This window comes from Manis javanica, chromosome 2 (genome assembly GCF_040802235.1).
Source record: "Manis javanica isolate MJ-LG chromosome 2, MJ_LKY, whole genome shotgun sequence".
NCBI lineage: Eukaryota > Metazoa > Chordata > Mammalia > Pholidota > Manidae > Manis > Manis javanica.
Genome location: NC_133157.1, coordinates 94,857,437 through 94,873,398, shown reverse-complemented (window position 1 = coordinate 94,873,398; position 15,962 = coordinate 94,857,437). Strand labels below are relative to the sequence as shown.

The 15,962-nt window shown below is 52.8% G+C and overlaps 1 protein-coding gene across 1 annotated transcript; it reads right to left on the bottom strand.

The window, feature by feature from the left end:
• Positions 1–5,454: 5,454 nt before the first annotated feature.
• On the bottom strand, positions 5,455–13,774 carry NXNL2 (nucleoredoxin like 2). Its single transcript, XM_017677163.3, has 2 exons — positions 13,473–13,774; positions 5,455–5,962 (listed from the first exon to the last, which is right to left on the bottom strand). Exons 1-2 carry the CDS (start codon positions 13,772–13,774, stop codon positions 5,794–5,796), a joined length of 471 nt encoding a protein of 156 aa, XP_017532652.2. The 3' UTR covers positions 5,455–5,793.
• Between the last annotated feature and the right edge of the window lie 2,188 nt (positions 13,775–15,962).

Below are 15,962 nucleotides of genomic sequence, written 5' to 3'. Positions count from 1 at the left end.
TTCTGCAAATAGCCTCAATAAAATATTAGTAAGTTTTATTCCAGAGTTCAATAAAATAATAATACAACATGGCCAAGTCAGTCTTATCTCTCAGGAATGCAAGAATTCAAATTACTCATAATTTGAAATCTACTCATAATTCACCACACCAAGAAGCCAAAGAAGAAAAACTACGTCATTATCTGCAGAGATAATGGCATTTTAAAAAAAATTCAGCATCCATTGCTAACTAAATTTTTAAAACAGTTAACAGTAAGTAGGTATTTTTTTCACCACTTGTTGGGGACATCCAAACACAGTGAGAGGGTGTAATGAAGTGACAATGGGGCTGGTGGCAAATTCACATGCCAAGTACCCTCTTCTGTATATAAATAAAAACCAGTTGGAGGAGGAAAGAAATGGAAAGTTTTCTTTACAAAGGCAACAGCACCACACATACATACGAGCACAGAAACACGCCGCACGCAGGATCACCCAGGAGCCAGACCAGAGAGGGACAGAGCCACCCAGAGGAAACGAAGCTGGCCTCATTGTGGGTGGAGCTCCGTCCTGGCACCAGCCGGTTCCCATGGGGCGTGAATTAAATGTGGATTCACCAGATTCTCTTTTGAACTGATGCTCAGCCTGTTGTGAAAACACCGAACATGTGTGAAAACCCAAGAAAAATTTGAAAAATACAAGAAAACAAAGGAAGATCAGCACCCAGATGTTAATGTGGCTGGTGAGCCAGGTGCCCACACCTGGGTAGGGAGACTGAGGCACGTCTTGAGTGTGCGTTCTCGGCTGCAGTCCCACGTGGTAGCCACTACCTGCACACGGCCACTTAAATTCAAGTGTAAATTAACTACAGTTAAACATAAGACATTCTCTGGATCTCCGGCCTGGGGCCTGGCCACACACATGGCAGTGAGCTACTGCGGCCACACAGGAAAGGACACCAGGGGAGGCCACATTCAGGGAGGTGCCGGCACTCAGGGCCAGGGGCAAGGGCTTGAACTCAGGGTGCAGGCACCTAGCTGGCCTTGTGCTGGTCCCAGCCCTGCCCCAGGGAGCAGAGCACACAGTGGAGAGAGCAGGTACGTGTGGCCTGGACCTTCACACAGACAAGGAAAGCTTGTTACTTAACTCACAGCCAATGCCCTTGTGTGCACACTGGGAGAAAGGAGGGTCATTCCTTAAATTGTGGTGGCACATTGGCAAGTCACTTGGAAACATAAAGATGGGTCCCTTTTTTACTCTACCAATTCATGTACAAATTCATTATATCCCAGCAGAAGTGCTGTTGGGCACATGTACACAATTGCTCTTTGCAGTAATAGCCAAAGACTGGCATGAAGTCCTTTGGCGTAGGACCGGACAGAATAGCTTACAGTGTACACGCACACAAAATGCTCAGCAGACATTAAAAATAATTCAATAAGCCAATAGCTGTGGAGTGTGTGCTGCACACCGTCCTATGGGCCAGACATAGGAATGTCTGTTCTCAGGGTGGTTATATTCTCACTGGGGAAAAAGACGATATATTCATGATAGATAGACGATGGTATAGATGATTGGTGATAGATGATAAATCATAGACAGGTGATAGGTGGCTAACGTCAGAGAAGGGCTTGGTGGGCATGAAGCAGAGGCAGCAGCTGGGTGCCATTGGGATGGGATGGGCAGGCAAGAAGCCTCTGGGTAGCCCTGTGGGCAGAGGCATGGGTGATTGGAGAGCAGGGGTACTGCAGAGGGGGTGGGGAATGGGCCAGGGGGCAGGAAAGGAGAGGGTGGCATGATGGGAGGAGCAGGGGTGCAGAGAAACAGAGAATAGCCCTGGCCTCAGGCTTTGGTCTGAGGCGATGAGAAGCAGGGAAATAATGTAGATTCCAGTATCCTCAGGACCATTCTAGTAGCTGTGTGGGCCACACATTCCAGGAGGTCAGGAGTGGGGTTGGGGGTGGCCAGGGGACATAGGAAATTGTCCAAGTGAGCAGCCAGGGGTTCTGGGGCAGGGGCTGTGGAGGAGAAGGGAGGGTGTGCATTTGGGGACAGGAGCCCCTGATGGGCCAGGTATGGGGCGCCCGGGAAAGGCAGGAATTGGGGATGTGTCCTAGGTTTTTGACCTGAACAGTGGGAAGCCATGAGAGGCTCTCAGTGTGAATATGAAGAAATCAGCAACAGATACCATGGAGCAAGAGGTGGAGCCTCAGAGCAGCTAGGACAGGGCGGTGAAGGTGCCCCGAGCTGGCCAGCTGAGGCCCTGGGGGCAGCCCTGCATCTGTGGGCATTAAGATTATTTATAAGCAAAGTGTCCTCTGCAAGCGCAGGCTGTGGTCCATGTCCCCGTGACCTTGAGGGTGAGCGTCCCAGCGCCTTGGTGCCTCTGCACATGCCCCACCTCGCCCTGCCACCCTTTCCTGTTGCCCTGTGGGAGGTCAGTGGACACCTTGGGGGCAGCCCCTGGCTGGTTTCTGCCATTGCAAATGTCTTCTCTCTTTGTCACTTGCCCATTGGTTCTATCACAGAAATACTCATTTTTTATGTAAGCCAGAGGCATAGACATTCTATCATCTGTGCTTTGGGGGTTTCGTTTATCAGTTCTTTCCACAAGGACGCTATGCTAACTGACCAGAGGCTCTGAAGCACAATATAGGATGAGGAACTGAGTGAGAGAAGGTGAGGAACAGGGCTGGCTGTGTGGGCCCTGGTGGGGTGGACAGAAGATTCTGAAGGTGTTGCGGGGAGAAGCAGGTGGAACTCCAGATGTGCCCACCTGGTTGTGGAACAGACCTAACTAACTACTTTCAAACGACGCAGACAAATGGAATGCTGTGTCAATGCCATCTCCCTCCTGGTGCTAGTTTGAAGCCTGGCCTGGGCCTCAGGAGCAGAGGGCTCTCATCTGGGACTTGGAATTCAGTGCCACACGTAGCAGCACCCAGACTGAAGTCCTCCTTTCAGACCTGGATCCAGCGAGGTTTCACCAGTGCTCCACCCACAGGGTCAGCAGCAGGACTGTTCTCATTCCCAGGCACCAGCCCCCACGTCAGGGCAACACTGCAGCAGCGACGCCGAACCTGGAGTTACAGTTGCAGAGACATTGTGAAGATCAGAAATTCACTGATAAGCATTTTGTCAGGTCACTAAATTAAAGAAAAATCTAAAAATGAACCTTCCTGTGTTGCAAACTTAAAATAAACTCTTCTCAGCCCCCAGGCAAGCAGACTGGCTGGGCACAAGCACACTGGGCATAGTCCTTCAGCCAGAATGGCCTGCTTGCCTGCAGTCTGTGTTTTGACGAAAGATGCCACCATGACTATGTGCTCAACAATTGTATTGACGTCAGCCACTGATTTTATAGATTTCGGCAACTTAGTAGACACCACACCGCATAGAGCAATGCCCATCTAGCATCAGCACACATGTGGATCGTCCGGGATTCCTAATGGATGATGTTTGTGTGACCCTCAAATTCACATGCAGAAGCCCTAACCCACATGGCGGGATCTTTGGAGGTGGGCCTCTGGGTTAGATGAGGTCATGAGGGTGGGGCCCAGGTGACCTTCAACAAGAGAGACAGAGGCCTCTCTCCTCCACATGGGGACACCGAGGGCCTGCGACCTGCAAGCACGAAGAGGGTTCACCACAGCCCCACCATGCTGGCCCCTGACCTTGGACTTCAGCCTCCAGGACTATGAGAAATACTTGTCAGTGGTGTTTATCATGGAGCCTGGAGCCCACCACATATCCACACTTTTCACAAGCCGCTGGCCCCCACGTACGGTGTCAACAACTCAGCTGCTGGTCCCCAGGACTGGCTGAGGGTTTCAGGTGGCAGTGAGGTAGGGTGGGAATCAGAGTACTCACAGGGAAATGGGTAGGGACTTCAGTGGGACACATCCATGTACTAAAACCCCACAGTAGCTTTCCCTCTGGATGACAGGATTTTTTCCATTTTTCCAGAGAAAACATGTTTTGCTTTTAATTCAAGTGCCAAAAGGCACTTGTAGAAATAGCAAGTTATGTAGTGTGTGGTGGAAGGCTGGATATACTCTGCCTGGCAATAAGAAAATTAATTGTCGGGGAAGAAATGTCTTCAGAACAATCATGTTGTGACAGACCCACACTCTCCCAGCTGGACCAGCCCTGGGGGAGGAGGCTCATGTCCTGCAGGGCTGATGGGGCTGTAGGGGCGCCATAGGGTGGCCTCAGTGGGGTGCTGCACCCCCTCCAGGTGCCCAGGCACCTGCCCCACACACAGTCCTGAGCGGCTGCAGCCCACAGGCTCGGTACAGTTAGGGAGCTGCATCTGGCAGCTCAGGAGGATGTTTACCAGGACAGACCTGTTCCTCCTTTCAAGAAGTTGGTGGTTGTGTTCAAAACACACACACACACACACACACACACACACATGCATGGTTTGGGGACTTTCTATGTGCCAAGAGATGCTCTCCCCTCCAACAAGAATATGTAATGAAAATATTATAATTAGACCTTAAATATTCTCAGCACAAAAAAAAATGGTAACTATGTGACAGGGGCGAGGCTGTAGCTGACCTAGGATGGTAAATGTGTTTCAAATCAACACTTCTACACCTCAAATTTACACAATGTAATATGTCAATTACATCTCAATAAAGCTGGGAAAAAGGCCATAATTAAATTTATATGCCACTTCTTGTTTTAGGAAGAAAACAGCATTCTCACATGCTTTATTTTGGGGGCAAATAACAAACAGGTTAGGTGCACAAATACATCTTTAGTCAACCCCTGAACCCCCGTGATGCTGGGTCTCAGTCCCCTGAGGAAGTTGCTTGATGTGGGGAGGTCAAGGTGGCCCAGGTGTGCATGTCCCCAGCCCTACCCTTGTTAAGCCAATAACAGAGGGCCTGGGTAGAGGGGCATGGGGATTCCTGGCACCTGTGGAGCAGCTTTGCTGCAAGTTCCCTGCTGAGGGACCCAGAGAGCCAGTTCTCAGACAGGAGCTGGGCTGGGGATTTCCCGTTTCCCGTCGCCCAGATGGGGAGCACAGCTCAGCTGGAGAGGAGCAAGGAGACGCAGGGTCCCTGGCAGGCAGGCTGGCAGGGGGGAGGCCCCCTTGCTTCAGCAAAGACTGGGCCTGGGCTTTGCTTTACCTGGCTTGAGGGGCACCTTTTAGGAGATGTGGAGGCTTCACCTTGAGATGTGAACATACAGCCTTGAAATTCTCCTTCCTTCTAAGATACCATGATGCTATTCAAATAAGTGTAAGAAAACAAAGAAAAAAATCCCAAGGAGACTCATAATTAAAAACTACTCCCCTTGAAAAACAGAACCAAGTGTTTGAGAATGGTAGGTCTGGAGTGCTTCACTTTCCAAGTAAGGCCACTTGGTTTGCCACGAGAGAAGGAAATCAGGGCTCCAGGTGGAGACAGGTTTTAATAAAGCACACAGATTCTGCAAACTTTAATATTAAATGTAGCTGTGGAAGCAAATCATTAAAATAAATAGATCTCTAAAAATATTAAAATAATTAATAAATACATTATTTTACCTGAAAGAGCCAGTATACATGCACGTTTTTTATGGCTTTCCGATAGCTCAGTGTGAACATGCTTCAGCTCCCATGAGAAAGCTATGCAAATAATGAAAATTACCACCAGCCAGGCTGCGGGGGGCACTCCGCCCCAGTGTTTCCCTCCTGCTGGAGCTCAGCACTCCTGCCCTGAAACCTAACAGCACCAGAGTGAAGAGAAAGGACGCAGGCTCTTCTCCCAGGGTCGCGCTGAGCAGCTGGTGTGATGCCACCTGCCAGGGCACCAGGACCCCAACTCATCCGAAGAAATTCCGAAAGACATCGGCCACCTCCACCCAGTTCTGGAAGCAGGCCAGCCCACGCTCCCGGATCTGCATCCGCCCCTTGTCCGTGATTACCTCCCCGCTGGGCTTCACGATCACAAGCTTGGGGATGGTGGTGATGCGGTACCTGGCCCTCAGCTCACTGCGGAGAGAAGAGGGTGGCCAGCATCAGCTCTGGAAGGTAGCCACTCCCATCTGAGGGAGCCAGGGCCCCACATGCTGGCCCTGCAAAGCCTTCCCCGCCCAGCCTGCCATGCCCTCCCGTCACTCGGGTTCCGCTGTGCCCCTCCTCCCCGTAGCCTGCTGTGGCCAGCGTGGGCCCTGGAAAGGTCTCGGTGCTGGAGCTGCTCCACACCTGTGCCGCCCAACCCAGGGCCGCAGCCCCACTCAGATGTGACTGGTAGGCCTGAGGAACTGGACTTTTCATTTTATGTCATTTTGATTTAAATGTAAATATCACATGTGACTAGTTACTATCAAATTGGACTGTGTGAGTTGGAACATAAATTATCAAAAACACTGGCCCTTCTTATTGATGGGAAGAACCCTACACTCACCAATACCCCAATATGTGTATACCCTCCTGCATCTCAACAGTTGAAAAATTTCAGGTACATATTAAAGTTAAAACTTCATGAATCCTGGATAAATGCAAAGCATGCCAGGCTTTCCACCCTACAAATTCAAGGACATGCTTGTTAATGTTATGGATGAAACGCCTCTTGGCTGTTTATTCCGCCATGAAAAAGTGATGCTGTGTGTGACATTTTTTACAAAATTTTTTGTATTTATTTAGGGAAAGGAGTGTCCACCTTCTTAGCTTCATGCTTCTCCCCATAACCTCTGCCGGGATGCCTGGCCCCCAGCCAGGACAGCTGATGAAATCCTGCCGCTGTCCATGGCCAGCTTGCACAGCCCATGTTAGCAGTCATCTGTTTTCCCCACCTGTCACCTTCAGGACTGTGAGCCTGAGTGGAAGGAAAATGCACTTGAGACCCTCCTGCCACCAAATCTCCTGTGACATCTTTCCCAGGTCTTCCTGCTGCTTTCTGGAGTCCAGGTCAAGGGCAAAGTATAACCCAAGCAGGAAAAATACATCATCCATACACCCCAATGAAGAGGGACTATGTCTTATTTTCAAACACCTGTGAAAGAGTGACAAAACTGGCAGGTCCTTGGCCACAGAGGCATCTGAGTAAGTCTCAAGTGACCAGTGATCTGCAGACCACTTAACCAGGCCCTGATGGGATGGAAACTGGAAACCAGTAAGACATAACTTTTTGGAATGAGTCTAAAAACTACATAACCATATATGTAAAATAGCAATGTAGACTACAAAATAATTAATAGAACAACATAGAATGTTCTATGGCTCCCAAGCTGTAGATACACTCAGGCACAGTTAGGAAGCAGTGGCCTTAAACAAACTTATTCAAAACTAAAGGCCTCTACATACACGAGTTACGTATTTACTCCAGGAAACTAGAAAAAATTATGATGGAGGGAACACCAGGAAAGCAGAAAGAGGGCCAAGAAAATTAAGGACGGGATCACTAAAACACAGAGTCAGCTTGGAGGGGCCACACAACCAGACCTGGTTCTTAGGGAAGACCAGCTAAGCTCTCCCATGACGGAGCAAGGGACAGGGAGCCAGGAGCATCAGGAATCGGGCCGCGGTGACCCCCCCTGCTCTCAGGACATCACTCGGTGACACGGTCTGGCCTTTTTCAGAAGGAAGCCCTGCGCACCACAGGCCAGCAACCCTGGAAGTCCCCACGATGACTGATGTGAAAAGGAAAGGTGAGAGGAAATTATCCACCATTCCATAAGAATCCTCCTCCCTGAGAAGACACCACAGAGACGGCCCTGCAGAGGCTGCCTTGCAGGACTCATGGACGCGGACGCTGTCATGCCAGCTGCAGCCCGAGGGCACGAGGTGAGGTGGTCACATGCAGCCATGCAGGCCCTGGGACTTAAGGTGGGGAAGGGCATGTGGGGACCCAGCCCTCTCCAGGGCCTGCCAGACCCTGAAATGGAAATGCCCAAGAAACTAGCTTTCCCCGAAGGCATAAAGCACAAACAGACCCAAAGAGAAACCGGGAGAACAGCCCCTGCAAAAAGGCTGCAGGGGACAGCCAGCGCCCCTCCCCACAGCCGCAGCCCGCAGTCCCAGCGGAGGGTGGTCCCCACACTGCTCCCAGGGCTGCAGGCTCAACCGAGCACCCAGCCCCTCAGAAAGGGAGTTGATGGTCCGTCTGGGTCTCCACCATGCAGGGCCATGGGCTCACCCCAGGCCAGGAGGAGGCCCTGGGGGGCTCTTGGGGGCTGCGGGGGCCTCTCCCGGAGATGAGCCCTGTCCCGATGCAGCGTCTGCCCCCCTGTTCCGGTGCTGCAGCAGCCGGCGCCCGGGGTCCCACCCTTGAGCAGTGTGTCTGCAGCAGTATGGGGTCAGCACCAAAATCATAAGGAATGCAGTCTCCTGCCCTGCTGAAGGAGTGGAGCCCACGATCCCAGGGGAGAGCAGGCCTGGAGGGGAAGCTGACAGTGCCCTGCGCAGCCTAGGGAGCCATGGCCTCAGCACCCCTGGCCCTCCACTTCCCAGCATTGACTAGCTGTGAGACTTGAGCAAGCTAATCAACCTCCCTGAAGCCTGCACTCCTCATCTGCACCGTGGGAATAACTATAACAGAACCCGCCCACTGGGCTGTTGTGAGGATTAAGTGATTCATCTATGTACAGTTTAGCAAGGACTTGGAACATAAATTATCAAAAACACTGGCCCTTCTTATTGATGGGAAGGACCCACTCCCAATTCCAGATGGGCCACCGCCCAGTCAGCACATCCCTTGACCCTGGTTACACTAACCAGCACCAGAATGAGTAACTAGCTGACTCAGAACCGCGGAGACCTGCGGAGTGCTTCCCTGTGTGCTGGGAAAGAGGAAGGTGTGAAGATGCGCAGCCTGAGACACAGCCACTCTGCTGCCATGAGGGCGGACTGGATTTGCCAGGTAGCAACTGGCTACAGCCTGTCAAGAAGCAAGAGTGTGTCTTCACTGGAGATGGATGGTAATTATAGATTTGCTTTGTTTATGTCACCGTATTCCTATTATGTTAATATGTGTGTACAAATTAGTTAGTAGTTTAAAACCTATACATACTTAAGGTACTCTACAAGAAGATATGTCAAAGAAATAATCAATCCTCCCATGTTTCCTTCATATGCTACATCTATAGCTTTTCTTCTTCCTTCCTAATTACAACCCTTAAATAGAATTCGTGCCTCATATCGAATTTACCGAGTATCATAATTCCTCCAGGTGGTAAAGATACCTCGAGACAAGTGCTGGGTATAGAAGCCACAGGGCATAAATCTGCAAAGTAAAAAGCTAACCTTTGCAAACAATATGGCTTCTCTCCCACTTACCAACTTTACATTTCCCTGTATGGCCCCGGAAGATGACTGGTTAGCCAGAGACGGGTAAGATTCCTCAAGGGAGGAACAACCTAAGACAGGCACAGTCGCAGGGGGGCCATCAGGTGAGAATTTGGGGATCAACAGAGGTGAGGCTCAGAACCTCACGCCCCCTGCTTTGAGAGAAATCTTCTGCATCCGTGGATGTCTTGCTGCCCTTGTCTAGCCTGGATTAATACTTGGTCCATAGGCACACACCTGATCATCTGATCATCTACATTTGCCTTCTTACAGCACTAAACTATGTTTTCTACCTTTATCTTGCATCTACCTACCACTTCAGCATTTTATTAAAAATAAAAATAATAATAATAAGAGAAATGTGGGATCAACATATAAATCAAGTACAAAAATCAAACGAATATTCATATTTGACCTGATTGTTTATAGGTCATATTGCATGATCAAAACCGAAAGTTTCTGTGATGACTGCCCTTGTACTGTTCACCATGTAAGAATTTATTCACTATGTAAGAATTCGTTCACCATGTAAGAACTTGTTCGTTATGCTTCAGAAGATTGGAGACTGACGAGATTTGGCTTGAGATGGATTAATGATTGTACATTGAGCGTTGACCCCCCTATACTGATTTTTATTGTTGTTAACGACCATTTGATCAATAAATATGAGAGATGCCCTCTCAAAAAAAATAATAAAATAAAATAAAATAAAATGGGAAAAAGCCATGGGGAAAAAAAAAAAAAAGAAGCAAGAGTGGCAGAAAGCAGAGTCATGAAATTGTGTCCTCAGTGGCCTCCCACCTCCATTGAGACCAGCTCCTGGCTGTGGGTGGTTCAGTTAAGCTGATGATCAATAACCTCTATTGTTTAAGCTTTGAATTGCTCTCATTGTTTTAATCACTTGAAACATTAAATAAAGCTCTCACACAGTCAGGAGGATGCCAGAAAAGCTAGGCTTTGGAACAGGCATTTAGTTGCTCCAGTTTATCTTCAAAGAGTCACCAGTGTGGCCAACAAATCCCCACCCTGGCAGCATCTGCCTGGGGACAGCGGTAGCCCTGGAGCCACACAGGAGAGGTGCCTAACCACCTCCTCCCCAGAAGTTGCCTCCATCCCCTTAGGCACTGTGTCCACAGAGAACACACTCTGCCTTGGAAAGGACAGAGTCTGAGGCAGGCCAAACGGAGGTGTGGTGACAGCATTTTCAACACCTCGGGGAAATGCGGGAGCCCAGCTCTCCCTTGCCCTCAGTGCTGGGCACTGTTGCAATGTGCTGCCCTCCTTTACCTGACACAGTGCAGCCTTGTTCCTGGCGCCACCACTCTGGGTTGTCATGGCAACTTCTGGCTCCTGTCTCTCTCCAACATGGCCACCATCAGATCTCCCTACTTGTACCAACCATCCATCAAACAAGCTCCCGCCAGGCACCAAACACTGAACAAAGTCTGGTCCAATCTTGGGGCCAAAGAGACCTCCAAACACACTCTCCTAATAGGGGGTGGCACTGGGCTCAAGCTGTGAAGGGCACAGGCCTCCCCAGGTGTCTCCAGGGGCACAGAGGAGTGCGGGCTGCCAGAGAAGTGGGGGCTCCAGGCTTGGGGGTTGGCATGTGTACAGCCTCTGGAGGTGGGAAAGTATGTGGAACATTCTGGAACATCAGTTGTCCATTCTGGAAAGGGGGTAACAGGAGGCTGGGGCAGGAGGTGAGTGTGGGTCAGACACTGGAGGGCAGGCAAGATGGGACTGAGCCCCATGGGCAGCAGGAGCACTGGGAGCTGGTGGGCCGGCCTCTTAGGAGTGAGGCCAGTGTGAAATGGGGCCCAGGATGTGGGTCCCGAGGCCAGGAGCCCCAGTTAGAGCAGGCAGGTGGCCCAGGGCCTCAATGAAGGAGGTAGACAGATGGAATCTGGATTCGGTGCCCACATGGCCGTGTTGTCAGGAGGCCCAGGAGGATCTGGAACATGGGGCTGGGAAGGAGGCAAGGGGAGAGGAGATGAGTACTCTCAGCTGTGGGGGGCAGGAAACATTACCATCTTGGCAGGAGAGCAGCGACTGGCACCTCGCTTGTGGCAGCTTCCCTGGAAAGCCAACATCTCTGCAACTCTGGGACTTGGTGAGTGGCTCTGGGTGTTTCATCTGCAGCCCTCCTGCTGCCGGCCCCACCCAAGGGGGCCCCAGGGGGCTTTGTGGGGATTTCTCCTCCTTGTCCAGAGACTCAGGTGGTCACAGGACATCCAGGGGAAAGTGGATGAAGCAGTTTTGGCCACTCACCATGACTGAGCAAGTCAGGCGCAGGTAACCACTGCCCAGACCCACCTTCCCATGGCACCAAGCAGAGTGCGGTGTTCTGCACACATCAGGAACTTCCCAAAAGGCCTTTAGTTTTCCTTAGTAACAGCTACTTACACTTCACTCATGATCTGATTCCATAAATCCAAGGTCAGCAGAATTTAGGACAGAGCCCTGGAAAGGCCCACAGAGGGGCCTGCTTCCTACCATACAGATAGCAATGACAGGGTAATGATGTTCAGCCTGGGAAGCGGGACGGAGAAGGAGCTACACTCCCCAGAAGAAATACCAACACCGGCTCCTAGGGAGAGGCTGGAGGGCTGAGGTGGCTGGGACTCCTCTCGGTCCTGAGCTGCTCAGCTGCCTGAGTGGACCTTGGGGGCTTTGACGGATCAAGGAGGACACAGAAGGGGGCCCTGCCAGGCCCTCCCCATCAAGGCCATGCTGCTGAGGCTCTCTGTAGATTGGAAGCTTCCAGAGTCGGGTAGGACTGGTCGCTGCACCTCAGTGGCACCCCTGTGAAACGGGCCAATGGTTGCAGGTTGCAGAGTGCCTCAGAATTCAGGTGCCTGTGCTTCATCGTTTGTCGCATGATGTGTCACCATCATGGGCAATTAAATGCCTTGCCTGTGGTCAATCCACGAGTGAATCCCAGAGCTGGGCGCTGCCCAGGGCTGGAACTCTTTGTCTGATTTCTAACACGGTCCCTCTGCCACTTTCAGAATGAGGTGTTTAAAGTCTGTGTATAACTTGAGCACTAAGCCAATCAAAACACATTTCACAACCACCACAGAGGAGAGGCTGTAATGAATCCGAATAAATCACTTAGATTTATCACGTTAGTTGTTATTTAGATTCATTGTCACTGTCACTTAGATTTATCATGCCTAAGATTTTTTCCAGTCCTGCAGGGTGAGGCCTGGGGAAGCAGCCATCCCCCTGAGGGCCCGGACCATGGGCTTTCTCAGCCTCACCCACAGCCTGTGTTTCCAGAGGAATTCCTTCCCCTGGAAAGTTCCAGAGTCAGCTTCCATTTTAACTGTCCAGAAGGAATGTCATCTCAGGATAATTAATGGGGCGGGATGGGGTGGGGAGTAATGCCTAGAAATCCCTAGAAAAATGCAACACAGACCCCTCTGAAACTAACCCAGAAATTCACCGGCACATGCACTCAGGGGATGGTGGGCTAAGGCACTTTGTAAAGGCCACTTAACCAGGTCTGCGCTCACAGCAGGGAGCGGGACCCCGACACCCCCACACCTGCAGCCATCACGCCTCTGCCTCCTCCCCCAGTCCTCCCAGCCCCTCCCCTGCTCCACCCCCCCCCCCCACCTTTCACCCCTTCCCATTCCCTCCGTGGAGCCCAGGACCCCAGCCAGTGAAGAGCCGGCTCCATTTCTAGTTCATCAAGGCACCCCCGCCCCCCCATTGCAGAATCTTTTCTAAGCGAGGGTGGGCGGGACCCTTCAGAGGGCGGGGGTTGCTGTCACCTGACACCTGCTTGCTCAGGAGTCGGAAACCTGGTCCTTCCTACAGTTACAGAAGCAGCAAACGCCTGTACCGTTAGGAAATCCCAGTCCCCACACGCAAAAGGGAGGCCGCCATGAGGCCAGGTCTGGGTTCCTGCAGCTCCGGAGTTCCGCCCTGCGCCCCGCAGGTCCCGCAGCACCCCCGCACAACGCACCCGGAGAGTTAGAAATGCAGATCCCTGAGCCCCAGAACCCTGAGCCCCAGAACCCCGAGCTAGAGGCTGCGGAGGGCCAGGTCGGGGCTCCACAAGCCCCTGGAGATATGGATGCCCCCGGATGAGGCCGAACGCGAAGGGGTGGGCAGGGGGATGCGGTGGTTGGTGAGAGATGCCTTGTGGGGGGTGTGAGGAGTGTCCCAGAGGCCCCCTGCAGGGGAGGCACGCGGGCGGCCCACTCACTGCCTCAGCGGATCCTGGAAGGGCAGCGCCAGCCAGGCGCCGTGCAGCTCGCTCATGAAGGCCAGCATGTCCTGCGCGCTGTCGTCCGCCGACACGAAGACCACCTCGAAGGGCGCAGGGGGGCGCGCCTCGTCCACCAGCGCCTCGTAGAACCTGCTGAGCAGCGGCGTGAAGTCGCGGCTGGGTGCGCACCGGCCCGCGGCGAAGTACAGCGCCACGACTTTGTTCTGCAGCGCCGCCTCGGCCTCCACCCACGCGCCGTCGCGGGTCACCAGGCGTCGCCCGCCCAACACATCCACCATGGTGCGGTGCGAGCGCGGGGACACCTGCAGGCGGCGGCGGCGGTGGCGGTAAGCGCAGGGGGCTGTCAGCAGCGGGAGTCGAGGGTGGCGGTGAGCACGGGCGGGGGACACCTTCGCGGGACAGACACCGGCGAGGGAGGAGGCGGCTGCGAGCGCGGGCCCGGGGTCCCGTGGGACGGACGCGAGAGGCCAGAAGACCCCTCCAGGGACCGGGAGGCTGGAGCCCTGGGGCTGTCGCGGTGGGCGCCGGCCCGGTCCGGCGGGTGAGGCGCTCGCCCAGGCGAGAACCGAGGGAGTTTGCGCCGCAGCACTCCGCACTCAGTGACCGAGATAAAGCATATTCCAATGTAATATTTTTAAAAGTCAAAATCAACGTTGTAAAGCTTATGGTAAGCAACACATCAAACGTATAAATGAAGACAGGCTCCCAGCCTGCCCTCGGACACCCCGTGCGCCCTGCTCCCTGGGTCCCGCCCAGCCCCGAGGGAAGCCACGGAAACGCGCAACTCCATTCAAAGGGAGCCGCCCGCCAGGCTGGAGGCTGTCTTCGCACCTGTGGGGCTGGAGGCTGTCGGCGCACTGGGCATAGCCCATGACAGGTGGAAACTGCAAGAACTGATCCTGGCCGCCAGTGCCTCCACTCACTCACTGTGCTCTTTAAGACTAAGGGAATTTAAAGGTGAATAGGAAAATAAAATTGAGAAGAGCTATGAATCTTGCATGTGTGCTCCCTGACTTGTTAAAGCTCAAAAATAAGATGAATGGAATGTGGCTAAACTCCAGATACCATTAAGACTACGTTGATCTGTTTTGGCTTTCCTCTTCTATCCTATCAGTGAGCAAAGCAGAGGGCATTCCTTTTACATCCACCTGCCCACCAGAGAAAGCCCCGGTTATTTGGGTAAATACCGCATGCTCAGGAAGAGCTGAGCGCCCTTCCCAGAAGAGCAGCGCACACAGGGACCAGGGTGCAGGCGGGCAGCCTTCCCAGAAGGGAGATCTGGAAGAGCACAGCCCAGGAGGCCAGTGTACAGGCACCCCTCCTCACCAGGGCCCTCCAACCCCACGGTGCTGCTCTGAATGTGTGTGAGAGGGGACCGTGCTCTGGAGATACCTGTGTGGGACACCTTATCCACTGTCCTCAACCAGGCTTCAGGGGCTTCCCAGGACCCTCCTGTCCATGAGCTTGTTCACCTCTCACCCCATCTCACTGGCTGCTCCTAAAGGTGGGCGGGGACTACAGGTGCCGTGAGAGGGATAAGGACGCTCAGCACCCTCTCCTGCTCGGCTGGAACCAAGCCCCCACCCTACACACATTTTCCCCCACCAAGCACACGAACAGCTATAGGTGGAAGCCCAGAAACAGACTTAGGTGACCCCAAATCCCCACTGGGACATGCAGCATCAGTTCATACCAGACTTCCTTCCTGGCATCTGAGGGTGCCCAGAATGCAGGCATCTGCTAATCAGCTTTACATGCCCTGGGTGATCACAGCTCAGCTGGGCAGCTTTCCCACTCGAGGATGTGAGCAGTCCCAGGAGGGCCTCCGGGGGCCTCCCCACCCTGCCTGAGCCCCCGCTCCCTGACTCCCTAACATACTCCGCTCTCTCATTCATTCCCCACCGAAACTTGAGCACAATCTTCTCCACATTTCCTCCCGTGTCCTGACAGAATGTAGGCTCCTCTGGGCCCTCTTCCTGCCTCCGCCGCATCCTTGGGCCCTGCCCTTGGCCTTCCTTAGCCCGTCTTAGCAGAGAATCCCACTAAGGCATCCCCTACCCTGGGGCTGATCACCCTGGGTTGCCTTCAGCAAGAATCCCCCAGCCCTTGATGCCCCCTCTTAGTAGTTTTCCATGCACCCCACTCCCAACTCTGCTTCTTGAACATAAATCCCCACCCATCTTGCATTTGGAAATTGAACACGTACTGCAATGCCATTATGGGAGCACTGGGTGAAGCCTGTTTCCATCACCTTTAATGAGTGTTCGGCTCTATTTCTCTTGACTGAAGTGCAGCTGCTTGGCCAGTGCCGTCCTGGCACACTCACAACGGGTGCTTCGCAGAGCCTGGCAAGACCAAGGGCATCCGATAGTCCTTGTAGAGGGCAGGAGGCCTCAGAACAGACATTGGTGCAGCAATGGCTGCCAAGTTCCAACTCCTCTGCCCTACCTGGCACAGGGAAGGAGT